Below are 16,508 nucleotides of genomic sequence, written 5' to 3'. Positions count from 1 at the left end.
CTGTTGCCGGACTTCACTACAGTCAGTGGCACGTGGGAGCCAGGGGAGAGGCCTCTCCACATCAACCTTTTAGAAATGAGGGCTGTCATCAATGCCTTTCATTTCTGGAAGGATCAACTCTCAGGAAAAACTGTCCTCATTATGTCAGACAACTCTGTGGTGGTGACTTACCTCCTCAAACAAGGGGGCACCAAATCACCAGACCTGTGCATTCTGATCTGGCAGTTTCTACGTTGGTGTGACAACCTCCACATCAACGTACAAATCAGACACATTCCCAGCAGACTCAATGTCTTGGCCGACACTCTATCCAGGAAAGGTCAAGTCATTCACACGGAATGGTCACTCCATCAGTCAGTCTTTCTTGGGATTTGCACACTTTGGGGGCGTCCGATGATCGATCTTTTTGCGACAAGGTGGAATCGCAAGTTGCCCACCTTCGTCTCTCTGGTTCTAGACCCAGAGGCTTGGGCTGTGGACGCTCTGTCAATCAGCTGGGAGGGGTTGTGGGCATTCGCCTACCCTCCCATGGTTTTGGTACCAAAAATAATCCAGAGGTTAAGGGGTCAGAACTGTCTGATGATTCTGATTGCCCTCTCAGATGGAACAAGTCCTGGGTTACCAATCTACTCGATCAAGCGATAGATCTACCCAGGAAGATTCCAACCAGCCCAAATCTTCTCAAACAACCATGGTCACGGGTGTTCCACCCCTGCCCGGACTGTCTTCTTCTTCACGCTTGGCTCTTGTCCGGGCAGCCTTGCGAGACAAACAATTTAAACCTTCGATTGTGGAGAGAATCTCAAGAGCAAGAAAGCCCTCCACTCTGAAGGTTTGCGAGGGAAAGTGGCGTGTTTTCAGGGACTGGTGCCATATCAATAACATTGTCCCTTTGAGTGTCTCAATCCCTCAACTGGCCGACTTTTTTCTCTGGCTTTTCAAGGAGAAACAGTTGGCCCCAATTACTATCAAAGGCTACAGCTCCATGATATCAGACACATTCCACCATCATGGTAGATGTGATATTGGGCATAACAAAGATCTATCAGATCTTTTAGCCAATTTTGATTTCAATCGACCAAAATCCCTCACCCTGTTTCCAAAATGGAATCTGTCCTGGGTTTTAACATGGCTCAATTCAGACAAATTTGAACCTTTAGCCCACACTTCGTTAAAGCTACTATCATACAGAACATGTTTCTTGATAGCCTTAGCTTCAGCATGCAGGGTGAGCGAGTTACATGCCCCGAACTTTCTTCAGTTCAGATCAGATGGTTCGGTGGTCCTCCTGACACAGCCAGGCTTTGTAGGCAAAAAATAGGTTACCATCCATTGGCAATCAAAGAATTGTCATTCGCTCGCTCTCTTCCATAGATAAATCAAGAGCAGCAGCCATGCAAGATCCTGTTCGTGCACTCAAGCACTATTTAAAATGCACAGAGGCGTGTTGGGACACATGTAAGCACCTCTTTCTTCCGGTCAAAGCTGGTAAACGGGATATCACCCCTCAAGCCCTTGCTTCATGGCTGAAGTGGGTTATACGCTCAGCATGCTCTGAGGTCTCACAAGATCAGAGTCGCCTCATGAAGATTACGGCTCATGAAATTAGAGCAATCTCGGCGAGCCTGGCATTCGAACACAATGTTTCGATCTGAGATATAATAGAAGCTGTTGGCTGGCATGCAGAGTCAACCTTCTCCAGTTTTTATCTTAGAGATTTGGCTTCTCAGAGGCAAACCTTGAATCTGGTAGGTCCAGTGGCGGCAGCCTAGATGACCACCAGACCCATTTAAAACAATCAGCACAGCCTATCAGCTTCGCTGGATTCGCCAGTGAAATTTCATAGGTAAGAAGATTTCAGTAACTATCTTCTTAACCGTATATAGGGGTCACATATCATGGGACCCTAGGCTGTGTTGCTGATGAAATTAGGAGAACAGGTTGTCGTTCAAATGGGGAATCCAGCCATCATTCCCTAGAAGGTACCCGGGGTGGAGGTAGGATGCTCAGCACTCCCTCCTCCTATTACTTATTCTCCTAACATTAATGTGATTGAGGAACGTATTTGAAGGAGAAAGCAAATTTTTAGTGAATTATGTTTCTCCGAGAATACTTACCCGATCACATTACTTAAAAACCCTCCCAACCACCCCGCTATGTGAGCATCCTTGTATAATATATATCGCTCAGCTTAAAAAACTAGCGACACCTGGCGGTGGCAAGGGGAGGTAAGGGGCAAGAGTTATTGCCCTTTGGTCTATATAAGATAGACCGAAAAGACGAATTTTCGTCTTTTAGTAGGGCTGGATTCGAGAGGTAGCAGGCTTATATTCCTAACGTTAATGCGGTCGGGGAACATATTTGAAGGAGAAACATAATTTACTAAAAATTTGCTTTATCGTTTGTTCATCCTTGAAAAATCCTTGAATTTTAGGGATTGCCTTGAAAAGTCCTTGATTTTGTTTTAAAATTTGTTTTGTTCTTAATAAGTCCTTGCATTTTTCATCAACTCTTGGCATTAATCAGATAAAATATAAGATGCTTAAACTTAATAAAATATTTCCATTTTAAATTCAGAATTTGTGTTTTCTTTTTTCCAAAAATAAATAAATAAAATGGGATAAATAGCACATGACACAGGAAGATGCCATATGGAGTAGTGCCTGTTTGCCTTAATGTTAACTTTTATATCCATTAACTCAATAAAGTAACATGGACAAAATTCAGTTTACATTTTATGAAAAAATACTCTTTGAAACCTTGTAAATGTCTTTGAAAAGCGATTCTCTGGGACTGTATGAACCATTTAATTGTAACAAGATTAGCGTATCAGATGCCATACTCTTGTTAGGCTTTGTGTGATGCTGACATGTTTTTATAGGTTATAAAAGATCAAAAATGGATGACTTTGATAATCCAACGTGTCAGATGTTTAACTTTTCTTGTATGAAATAAAATTGTATTAAACTAAAGTTGGATAAGAACAATTTGGTCTGAACCCAGTGCTTTTCACCTGAAAATTGGCTCTTTATTGTTATTTCATACATTAATATCACACAGTTTGGGGATATTTATACGAATGAAACAAATTTGTATGTTCCAAAACATCAAATTTAGTTGGATATGGAGAGAAAAATAAGAGTAAGTGGGACATACAGCTGAATTGATCTTTTTGTTTTAATTGAAAATGAGCCTGTGGAAGGTCTCATGTATTTACCACCATGTGTCTTAAACCTTATCATGAGCAGTAATTATCAAAATGAAACAATCCAATATCATATGCAGAAAAGGTACTATAGTATCATTTATTTTCCTTGGGCTCAATTTTTGTGGTTTTGTATTTTAAAAAATGCATTTTCATGGGTACTTAAAGTCATGGTTTTGCCTGTCAAAATTTGCTTATTAGTAGGTATTTAGTTTCATGGTTTAACCTCTACAAGTATATAAAATAAAGAATTCAAAAGAATAAAACTATGCCGATGCAAAATGGCGGTCACTTTAATGTTTAAAGTAATATTACCACCTGTATGAGCACAAATCAAGGACCTGGCAAGTTCAATATTTACACTGTTTTCGACCAAGCGAATAAAATCAGTCAAAGCTGACACAGCCAACAACACTAAAACAATGCTTCTGTCTCTATGAGCACAAATAAAACACCCGTCAAGATTAATCACTTTCGCCTTGTTTTTGTTTGAGTGCCCGCCAACAACAGTAAGCCAATCGGTCATTAAAGAAGAATTAAAGCCACACTTCCACGAGTAGTATGATAAACAGGTCATGCATGCCATTACGGAAAAAATGTTACTGGTGACGATCAGTGCACATTATTAGTAAATCTTGCAACCTCATTAATCAAGCCAGTTCACACTGAATAGATAATTGCAGCTCATGCGACAGTGAGTGAAAGATCTGATCTAATTATCAGTGGTTTTGAGAAAGCTGGAATTGTTTTATTCAGCAATTTGGGGATTATTTACCTGAGAAGCATTTGTGAGTACCATGAGACATGATTGACATGATGTTGATACAGTGGCTTTGTCCAAAAATCTGTGAGGTGTGAGCTTTAATACTCTGCTGAAATTAGTGTATATACATAGTGTTTCATTAATAATAGTGTTTCAAGAAATAGTTATAGTATTTTACAGGATTGTTGTTCTTTTGGAATAAAAATCCATTGATAAAATGAAATGTGCTTTCAGAAGGATTAAAATGTTTCAACAACAGTTGTACTTGAATGAAGTATCGATTTGAATAAGTATTAAACTTAATTTTCATATACTGTTATTTTTTATCATTTTTTTCTTTCATTTTCAGTATTACTAATATTTGAATACCTTATGCTTTTTCTCTATTTTCTCTCTGTCCTTACTTCACATATTGATTTAAGGCATTGAGTGTAAAATTACAGCTATCAGATACCTTATCGAACTTGCGCATTGATACAATATAAAATGATTTATAATTCTTTGTTTCAAAAGATTAAAATAAAAAAATAAAACAAACACATATAAAAGCAAATATTTAATTACCAGATTACAGTATTGATCTTGATTTGTCAAATACTAGTAGCGGTGTTAATCTCTGGGAATGAAACACTGTAAGAAAACATGGGGGGGTCATCATCCTATGTGGCTCATTTTTTGTTGGGATTTAAATTCATCGTTTAGGGCAACAATGAAAACCATGAAAATTGTTCCCCCACAAAAATTGATGATGCTACAGTAATTTTAATATTTAGCTCTACTGGTTATAGACCAGAAGAGCTTATATGATGGCCTGTTGTCTGTCGTCTGACATCAGTCTTTCGATGTTCGGCCATCTGTTAGCACAAGTTTGTTATCACTACTGCTCCTTAACTACTCGGATGATTGCCATGAAACTGCAAACACACATTCATACCCAAGGTTTAGTTGGTTCTGATTGAAAGTGGTGTTGCTCAGATATCCAGCATGACCACCATAGCAGCAATCTTAAAAAAACTTTCCATCACTACTCCTGAATGGACGGTCATATCAATATGGAGTTTTCATTAATATACTTTCAATGATGTGTTGTTGGTCCTAAATGAAAACGATGCTGCCATGGCAGCCATCTTGAAAATCTCATGATCACTACTGCTTCTAAATAGAAAGTCATACTGACATGGGGCTTTCATGAGGAGACTTCTCATTGTGTCTGGTAGGTCCTGAATGAAAATGGTTCATCTTACATACCCAGTATGGTCATCACAGTGGCCATCTTGAAAAACTTATTTCAAAATCTGAATCAAAGATCATTTCATTGTGGGGTTTCACTTAAATACTTCTTATGAATTCTAGTTGGTCCCACATAAAAATGGTGCCGATCTGATATCACCAAGGCAGTCATCTCAGAGTGTTGCTTTTTCTCCTGAATGGAAAGCCGTATTATCATGGACTTTTTACCAAAATTGTTCAAATGGTATCTGGTTTGTCCCAAAAGAAATTGGTGCCAATCTCACATACAGTATTGCAGCAAAAGCTGCTAATTTGAAAATCTTATTGTTCAAAAATGTCAGAGATAGTTTATACACTTGGCAGTTATAAAGTAGAGCATCAGTCACAATGAGGGACATCCATTTGGATCAACAAGAAAAATTGTTAAAATTCAAAAATTACAGAGTTAGTTGCGACTCAAATATGAGACCCATTCCATATTTACTTTTGTGTTGGCCTCTTAGACTTTACTAATTTCTTTTCACCAGGCTCATGGAGGTGTCACCTACCTCAGGTATGATGACACAAATCCAGAAAAGGAGGAAGAGAAATTTTTCACAGCAATCAAAGAAATGGTGGAATGGCTAGGTATAATATAATTGAAAGAAAAGAATTACTTATAGGCTAGAATGCTGCTTGTATTCATACCATTTTATCTTATGATTTTTTATACATATGTTTGTGCATTAATATTCTTAGCTGCACTAAATCAGCCTTTCATAAATCACAATTTATTTTGAATTTCATTCACACATAAAGCTACAGATGTTTAGAAATCATTATAAATTCAAACCACATTCATGTTTTGAATACTTCTTAACTTGATGACATTGACATATCCCTACTCCATATCACTTTTGTTTTTTTGGCAGACTTGGAACAAAACATGTAGTTTTTGTGGATATATCCTATTCATTGGATGCACAGCTCTTTTAGTCACTAGTTGCTCTTTTTGCTTTACAAAATTGGAATCAGAGGATTTCAGTAATAGAGGTTTTCATTGAATTTTGGCCTTCATTATCTTTTGTATAATAATTAAGAAGTTTGTGCACTCATTAAGACTCAGACCATGGTAGCAATAGAATACCAACTTACAATGAAAATTTTTTTATTTGGTTTACCATCATTTAACCAGTTTTATCCTGAATATGACTATGGTTGTAATACCTCATTCTATCCTGAAAACGCCTGTGGTCGTAATATCCCATTTTATCCTGAATACTACTACGGCCATACTCTACCACGTATGTTTGTAGTGTCTCTAGAAACATGGGTTATACATTGCAAATATTTGTGTACTTCTTCACCAACACAGGAAATGGTTATAGCATGCATGCACAGTGAAATTTTAAAAAATGTGGTTGAAAAGAAATTGTTGGCTTGAAAATTGATCAATAAAATGATGGACAACAACTCAGCTGTAAACATGGATGTTGATAGCAAGGGTAGCGACATTAATGATTTGGATGATTCTGATGATAGTATTGACTTAAATGATGGGTTAGAAGTGAATCAAGTTGATGAAAGAGATGATGCATGGCTTCATGCACTTTTCGACAGTAATTTGGAGAATGAAGCTGGCTATGAAGGCTTTCAAGAGGAATGGGTCCAGGATGATTTTTCACCTCAGCAATGTGATGTGGAAATTTTTATTCACCATTAAAGTAATATTGTTATTACTGACATAATGATGATGTGGACTATACAATTTGGACTAAAATTGTAGTGATTAATTACCTTTATCTTACTGAAAGATTTCTAGGACTAATTTGTGACAAGTTTTCATGAGAAACTACGATGAATTACATGTTCAAGAATGTGAAGTAAACAAATTGTTCCAGGTGTTTTGTTGTCCAGTTTAGTATAATTATTATAACTTTTGAACTAACTGTGCTAGAAACTTCAAATTTGGACCAAAATACTATAATTATCTTGATTTTATTCACATACTGTTAGGAGCATTTCATTTATCTTCATAAACAAAAGATTCACTGAACATGGTAAGTTTTTTAATTTGTTTGTCTCTTTCGAGTTATATTTCAAAATACAGTTGTGAGCATGTACATTGGTAAATGATAACAAAACATATATCACTGTTGCAAATTTTATTACCTTTTCAGAGATACAAGTTTTATATACTTTAAAAAAGAAATAACAGTGTTACAACATTTTTAGTAAACATGGTGAAAGTCATCACAATTTCTGCTGCTGCTGCTGTATGATGCTCCGTTTTACCACAATGTATTTAGAATTGCCTCTCAGGAATCAGGCACTGCAGTTGAGTTGGTAAACAGGATAATATGGGTTAATGAAATGGGATCCACGGCCATACCCACCTTATACAGTAACTGTATTGTAATGATGAGTTATAGTGAGGGAATGTTGTACTGTGAATTGTAATTTTCTCCATCAGATACATTACCACATCACATTAGCAAAGGGAAATAACCTCAGCTACCTGCAAATCCAGCCCTTGGTAAAATACAAAAGAAAAACAACTTTCCAGCTGTTTGGTATAGACAGAGGGAAATCTTAAGGTTACATCCCTTACCACTCACATCCCAGATCTTTACCAATTTAAGCTTCACTAAAAGTCTGTTAACATTGTCTCCGACATCTCAAGTAATTTTGCATACATTTGGATCATCCACTAAGATTGCTCAATGATTTGCAAGTTAAAGGGTTGATATACCTGGCATTAATAAACTTTGTGGATTTTGTTCACTGAATTTGTTCTTATTTCCACCTTTTATTAATGAGTCACATGTCAGTTTCACTATTGTATTTTGAATGTTTATTTTGATTTTTATGCATTTCGTTTATAGGTGATTTTGGTATGGCTAGTTAGTCATATTGAATATAAGACAGTTCATTTGCTGGTATGTTGGCTATAGTTATTAAATTTGCATACTCTTAACTTTCACATGATGATCATGGCTTATGAAATCCAATTGTTTTGACAGTTACTACCTTTATTTACTTGATGTATAAAAGAATGCTTAGCCATTTCTGCAGCAGTCATCCATTTTACCTCATCAAGTGCAATAGTCACCTCACAATCTAGGTTTTCAGTGTACACAATAAACAGACAAGCTAAACATGCAGGGGATTTCCATTCCATGCATTGTGAAATAGACAAAACTTGCTAACTTATGGTAATGACCAGTTTAGATGTTTACTGATCAAATGGTTTTGTAATGATTGAGGTTTTAGTGATCTGTCTGAAAATTTACTGAAATCAGATTAGCAGAATAGCATTAATCTGACAGAAATTCGTTTTGATCAGGATACAAGCCATGGAAGGTTACACATGCCTCTGACAACTTTGGGAGGCTGTATGAGGATGCAGTTGAGCTGATAAGACGGGGACACGCATATGTATGTCACATGAAACCAGAGGACATCAAGGGATACAACTGCCCTGACTCCCCTTGGAGGGATAGACCAATTGAAGAATCATTACAGCTGTTTCAGGTATCCACATTGCTGGATATGTCAAGTCCACCACATGAAGTTCTGTAATGTTTCAGGTTTAGAGCATATCTTAGCAACATTTGTCGATTTTTATCTTTTCGGGTGCCAGCAGATGTAACAGCTATTGTAAAAATTTCTCTGCCACCCCTAATTAAATTGGGCAGTGATAGCTGATGAATGAACAGCAAGAATATATTACTTGATAAACACATAGTTGACATTCAACATGAGCCTTTATTTTTGAAATATTTGAAAACAGAACTTCATGAATTACATTTGAAGACACAAAATTTCTTCATTTGAGATTTTAATTCTAAAACATATATACACCCAAATATTAGGCAAAGTTAAAATACTTTTGCATTTAATTGTATTGCAGAAATAATATTTGCCAGATTTGCTTTTTGGGGCACACATTATCTTTTTAAACATACATTCTGAAGTTGTCCTGATTTTATATAATGATACACCTCAGGACATGAAGAATGGGAAGATTGGTGAAGGTGAAGCCACCCTAAGGATGAAGACCACACTAGAGGAAGGAAAGAAAGACCCAGTAGCTTATAGGATCAAGTTTACTCATCATCACAGGAGTGGAGACACGTGGTAAGACTGATGAATTGTTTATGGATTATGGGATATTATTCAGCTGAGTGAAATACATTGAAAACAGCTATGCCATACCATGCCAAATCAGGCTTGATACAGGACCAATCTTGAACAGGAGGTAGATAGAACTGTATAGACCTTTTATAAAGTCTTGTATGACACCTGCTTTGCCTGGTATAGTTCTGGCCATTGTTGGTTTTCTTGCACAGACATATGATGTTTGAATTATGTAGGTACATTGAAATAAGGATATTGGTATTCGTATTGAAATTGACTTGATTAATGTCATTAAGTGGGTGTTTTTATGCTCCAGAGATGATACAGACCCTGAAAACAGGTAATGTTACAAGGGAAGCAGAAATGGAATAGAGAATAAATGCAAATGAAATAAGTGAATGCAAATTTAATGCTGAATGGAACATGCAGAAGGCAGAATGATAAATGAAAATGAAAGGAAATATGAATGCATTTCATGAATGGACTTGAAAGTCTGTTTCCCAATAGTTTTGGATTGCTGCTAAATTTCTACAGTCAAAATCCCTTTTGCATGATAGTTGGGGATCTGATTCTTTATTCTTTACAGTGTCAGACAATTTTTCACTACTTACAGGCCATGAAATTGTTATAAAAACCACCAGTGGTGTGATGATGTCATCACCTGTAGTTGTATTTATTTAAACAAAACAATATAATGAACATAATTTACTGGCAAATATTGTAAACTTTGTTTTCCATTGCTGGTCATAGACCAGACCTTATGGGATGGTCTTTTGTCCATCATCCATCTGTCATCCCTCAATCCTTTAGAACAAGTTTGTTATTACTAATCCTACTAAACTAGCAGGATTGCCATGAAACTTTACAAACACATCCCAAAGTCTAGGTGGTCCTAAATGAAAATGGTGGTGCTTTGACATCTGATAATAGCCATCACAATGGCCATCATGAAAATTTTGTTTTCTCTACTTCAGAAGAAAGGATGTTCATATCAACAAAGGGTTTTCACTACAGAAAGACTTCCAATTAGTCATAAATGAAAATGATATCAGTCTGATATCCAATATGGCTGCCACAGCAAGCATGATGAAAATCTTGTTCTTGATACTCTTTCTGATCTGAGAGTCATATCAACATGTTTTTTTATACTAGAAAACTTATCATCTTGTCTAGTTTGTCCTAAATGAAATGGTGCCAGTCTGAAGTCCAGTATGGCCAACATGGCAGTCATGTTGAAATTCTTATCGCAACTCCTGCTGAACAAAAAGTCATATTTACGCAAGGTTTTCACCAAAAAGACTTTTTTTTATGATGTCCAGTTGGTCTTAAGTGCAAATGGTGCCAATCTGACATCCAGTATAGCTGCCATGTAGTGGCTGTCTTGAAAATGATGTTATTGGTCGTGAATACAGTCATGTAGACATAGGGTTTTTGCTAAAAGACTTCTTATGACATATAATTGATCCTAAGTGAGAATGGTGCCACTGTGAAATAGAGTTTTACCACCATGGAAGCCATCTTTAAATCTTGTCCAAATTCAGACATAGCATGTTCATTTCATATCTCCTGAAAATTTTTCACAAATTTCACCAGTTGCTTGAAGTATTACAAAGCTTTATTGCCAAAACAAACAAAAGCTTGATCTAATAATTTGGCACAATATGTTTTATTCTTGAAGAAAAAATGACAGAAAATATAATTGCTTCTTGCTTATATTTGAAAGACATTTATCCTTAGAAGCTGATAATTGTTAATCTGATTATTATTAAACCATCAATAATAAGGTCATTAAGTCTTCCATATATTTGTCTTAAATGCATCCTGTCAACAGTCATTTTTCAATGCAGAGGAAACAAAAGCCAACAAATGTTTGCTTAGTAACCTGGCATAAACAACCAAACATTGCAGTGGTCCAAGAAAGTTGTTCACCCAGGTTTATAAATCAACTAATTTATCTTTCTGCTTAAGGGAAAACATTAAATCATCATGTACCCATTTCAACAAGTTTAGCCCTGAATTGTTTGGAACAGTTTTGGTCATAGCCCCATACATGTCATCACATCCACCATCTTTCGTCTTAATCATTCTAGTGAATTGCTTCAGATTTCCCACATATACATGGGCATTAGTCATTGTGCACTAATACTAACTGGAACAGAAAAATGTAAGTTGTAGGGGTGGAGAGATTTGCTGTTTTAATTAGTCATATTACTCCATGCTTTTGCTCTGTAGCAGTGCAAGGTCTTAGCTATAAACAGAAATTTTAGTGAATATTCAGTTTATTTTAATTATCTTTTGTCCTCTTTACCCATGAAATTGAATGGTTTGTTTCCAAGCTGGGTTTGGGCACCTGTTGAACTCTCATTTCAAGCACGTTGAAAGGTCCATAACCTTGACCTGCAGATGTGCTCTTGATGCAAGGAAAGATAGCATCTGTATCAGCTTGTTTGCAAGACTTTAGTGGTTCTCAGAAATGCTCAAATGCCATGGTATGGCGTGGTAATAGGCTGTCCTGTTATACTCTGATTATTTATGCATAAAAGTTGATGATTTTATGTACGAATGAATGAATGCTGTACAAAACCCAACAAATATTAAATATGTAATAACTGTTTTAATTATTTCTTGTTTAATGTGCATGAAGTTGATAACTAGATCAATGAAAGTCTGTAGTTTGCAGGCCCTTTCCATGTGTTACAGTAGGTTTCACTGTATCTACATGGGGTTTTCACTAAAAGACTTGTGATATCTGTTTGTTACTGATTTAATAGGGTGCCACTCAGACTCTCAATTTGACTGCCAAATCTTTTCATTGCTACTTCTCCTAAAGGATGGCCATAGCTACATGGAGTTTTCACCAGAAGTCGTATTATTGTGTTTGGTTGGTCCAGTCTGACATACAGTCTGGCAAATATAGTGGCCATCTTCAAAACCATGATATGGCCTCAAACCACAATTATTTTCCTTCTATTTTATGTATAAACAATCAACATTATGTCACTTTTAAAATAACTGATAGACCTCTATTGCTTTTTACAACACAATAATGTACCTTACTTCAGTATTTCTTCATAGGTTTACTGGCTCATTTTTGTGAATTATTGTAAAGAAACTGAAATGGAGAAGTAACCAAAAAGCGTTGGTATGCCCAGAAAATGGGGATTTGTTTACATCCTACTGTTTTCATTGAACAACAAGCAAACTCAACTTTCTGTCCAGTTTCATAAGATTTATGATCTCAACAATCATAATAATTAAAATAATTAACTTTACCAAATAAGTCAGTGGCCAACAGACCATGCAGACAAGGCACTATTTGCTTGGAATATCTTCCTGGTTTTGGACATCCTCAGGTTTGGGAGGGGTAATTTTGGCCTGAGATAAGTCAGTTTAGACCTTCTGCAGCAAATCCCAATCAAACTAATATATCTTCAAGAAAGGTATTTTTAAAACTTACTTACTAAAGAAAATCAAGTTTCATGGACTGCTAACAAATTTGTAGCCTTTTGAAATGATGCACTGTTGGTTATCAGCAGTTAGCAATTTTGGGACCTGATGTGCTACAAGTGGTCACTCATGCATAGGTTAGATCAGGTATTAAATCTAGTGACAGTAGGGAATGAGAGCTCCTGCAGAATGCTATGTAATAAACAATACACCATCAGATACTGGACATGGAAATAAATAATGACACAGTAAACCAACAATTGCATATAAATATAGGATCTAGGTTTATCTGATCAATACAAAGTGTAGTACTAAATACAGTGATATTAGCTGAGAATAAGAAGTAAAAGTAGTTCCATGGAGATAATTCTCCTTGCAAGAAGAGTATTGCTCAATGCAGTGAAGACTCCAAAAATGCCTCTATTTCACCACAACCCAGGACTGATGCTGGACTAATTGAAGCTAAATTTTCTTTGGAAGTTAAGTCCTAATGGACCCTTTGTATCAGTAAGACCATACTGTGAGAGTGAATTCAAACCACAGCAATTACAGTAGCCTGTTCCCAGTACCAAATCATAACTGAAAAAGACAACAAAATGTCAGGACTCTGGAGTATTTGAGAGTAGTTATCATGAAAAAATGGCTGATGTATGCAATACATCTCTAAAGTATTATTTCCAAGCATCCACCAATTGCAGCAACCCCTAAATAAAAATTGTGGATGAGACAAACAGTGGGGAGTCAGCTGGAAAATAATACTTTCAAGCCCCTGAATAATTGTAAAATGAAGTGAAGACAAGAAAGGCTTGAACAAACCCTGCCACATCTAATATTGAACTTTTAGTCAGGCTTCAGGCCCTACTGCAAGTTCAGGAGGTAGCACAAAAGCATGAATAATTATGGCTAACTTTGATATGCCACCCCTATCCAGACACAGCATGCAGAGGATATCTAATATTGGGGCCAAGAATATGTTTGATTTAAGTAAAAGGGTTATGGTCGAAACAAAAAAGAATTATTAAAAGATAATAATTTGAAGCGTGGTAATAAACCCTGTACCCTAAACATTTCAGTGGATGACAAATACAATTTAACAAGTATATTACGTCCCAGAAGGCCCATCTGGAATGCTTCACAAGCTATTTGCATTGCATGTAAAACTATGACACTGACAGAAAGTTTGTCATGAGTGCTTGCTTCCAAAATAAACTTTGCTGGACTGTAGCCAGGCTGAAGGGACATGACATGGATGTGCAATGCCCAAATGATCTTCCAGAGTTTAAAGCAAATTTATCTCCCATTTGCCCCATTGTCATAGTATGATATGGGAAAGGCAATTGGTAGTCTGCTTGCTTGTCAAATTGCACTGATAACACAGATGGAGATGCAAGATTAGCTCAAGGAACAGACAATGCCCTCCAAGTTATTGATCGCAAGTGAAAGTGCAGCAGTAAGCTTAGTTTTGACACTGTAACAAAGGCAAATTTGATCTTAAACATGTTTCCTGGAACAACTAATATAGGTGACTGAAACTTTATTACACCATAACCACTTTGTAGCCCTGATTCAGATAAAATATTGCATACTGGCTCCTGGTGTGTAAAAATTAGTTTCATATTTCTGGGGAAAAATGCTCCATTTTGAGGCCAAATAAGTAAGAACATAAACTATGATATTTGACCTCATCATCATACAATTTGAAACAATACTGAAAATTAAATTTAGTGTTGAATGTAGTCTTTAAATTTTAATAGTATAATCACCCAATTTGATAAAGTATGGACCAGAATTGTGTGAATTCAACAGGTCTGTCCTTGTCTCAGAATGAGAGATGAAAGAGAAACCACCACCCCTAAGTGGAAGTTGATATAGGCCTCACACCACAATTATTTTTCTTCTAATTAATGTATAGGCATTCATCAGTATACCACTTTTACAATAACTGTTTGACCTTTGTTGCTTGTTGCTAAATATTCATACAAATTTGTTCAATAAATTCTGCAAGGTTTCATCATAGCCTGACCATCTTGTTTTTGTGTTTTACTGATATCAACAAACTGAAATAGAGAAAGTAACTAATAAGCATCTGCATGACAATAAAACAACATACATTTTACATCCTACTGGATTCATTAAACAACAAAACAAATGCAGCTTTCTATACAGTTTCATAAAGTTTAAAATCTCCCATGTCCTAATTATTCAAATAGGTACTTTGCAAAATAAGTTGATGGCAAACTGACCATGCAAACAAGGCACTATTTGCTCAGAATATCTTCCTGCATTTGCTCAGTCTCAGAGGGGTGTGTAATTCTGGTATGAGGCTTTATGGCTGCTTTTTTCAGTAAAAAGTGATAGAATAACACTACCTTGCAAATCCAGTCCTTCCATGCTAAAACATTTTAGCTAAAAGTTATCTGCCAACCTTTTTTGGCAGTTTGATAGAGTGATTTCCCCTATATATGGGGATTGGCAGAAAATCCAATGACTATTCCACTTAAAATTTCCACTTGTGGCAAGTCACATGCTCTCTACAGACAGGGCAACCTCATAATCCAATATCAGGATTCTAAAGCAAGTTGGAGGAATCTTTGCTTTGAAGGGAAGTATACTCCATTTATAATTATTTCTATCATTTCTTTGTTTAACAAAAACTTCTGTCTTTGCAGTTACATCACTTTACCATCCTCACACACTTAAGTGCCCTCCGTACATACCTTCACAAGCGCCTCACATTGCTCTGCATTTAACTATGTGCAGGTCTGATGTGCTATATAGAAAACTCGTATAATATTGCTGTATAATTTCTGCTACAGTTGGATACATATAGATAAGTTTTTGATACTAATCTAGTCTTAGTATCCACTTTGTTGTTATAAATGCTATGCTTTACTGATTTTACCTGTATAGGCTGTCATTTGGCCTTTCCTACAGGTAACATTGTCTTACAATTGATATTATAGCATTGATTTCATAAGTATAAATAAGTTAAACTTCAGTGCTGTAGCTCTGCTGTATGTGCAGGTACTGTATTTGCCATAGTAAAATAAATCACAATAGAATTCATATTTTAGCATCCACTTCATTTGTTTAAATAGTGGTGGTTCTTATTGGCAGTTCTATAAGTTTCAATTCTCCATTTTCAATATCCATACCTCTGCAGTTGACCAAGACATTGCAGCTTTGAGGATGATCTGGACACATAGATTGTTAGTCTTTTAATGACACACAGTAGATGGTGCTTATTGACATGGTTATGTTGAATATGGTATCTGTGGCAATCTTTCAACAGGAGGAACACAATTTATTATCTACCATCCTGAATCCCACTAAACATGCTTGGGAGTCTGTTTCCAGAATGACAAGCTTCTCAAACAGCGCTGCCTGATATACCCTGGCCAATGCCTTAACAGCAGCTACTAGTTCATGATAGAAACACGATGACAAGTTCTAAATGACATCCAGCCAAGAGACTATGGAATCAGTGTGGGCTTGCAAAATGTGTATATTCACATCCCTATTCACAAAACTTACAGGAAGTTCCTGAGATTCACCTACAAAGACGCAATGTACTAGTTCAGAATACTCCTGTTTGGACACAACATCAGTCCCTGGGTTTTCACACAATTAATATAGTTGGTGAGTCCCATATCTGATTGCACTCCATGGTGGCAACATCAAACTACTGGTACATCATTCTACAAAAACGTCAAGTGAGTTATATCATAGTGCAAGATATGATAT

At 36.2% G+C, this 16,508-nt stretch overlaps 1 protein-coding gene across 1 annotated transcript in view; it reads left to right on the top strand.

The window, feature by feature from the left end:
• Nucleotides 1-16,508, top strand: part of LOC149789190 (glutamine--tRNA ligase-like) — a 143,189-nt gene that overhangs the window by 43,883 nt on the left and 82,798 nt on the right. Inside the window, exons 11-13 of the mRNA XM_089975334.1 lie at nt 5,726-5,825; nt 8,524-8,711; nt 9,187-9,317. Coding sequence (XP_089831460.1) covers nt 5,726-5,825; nt 8,524-8,711; nt 9,187-9,317 — 419 coding nt within the window. The remainder of the gene's footprint in view (nt 1-5,725; nt 5,826-8,523; nt 8,712-9,186; nt 9,318-16,508) is intronic.

The sequence above is a fragment of the Sinohyriopsis cumingii genome, chromosome 11, assembly GCF_028554795.1.
Source record: "Sinohyriopsis cumingii isolate HCF-2022 chromosome 11, ASM2855479v2, whole genome shotgun sequence".
NCBI lineage: Eukaryota > Metazoa > Mollusca > Bivalvia > Unionida > Unionidae > Sinohyriopsis > Sinohyriopsis cumingii.
Note: the sequence above shows the minus strand (reverse complement) of the source record. Positions and strands in the feature narration are given on the sequence as shown.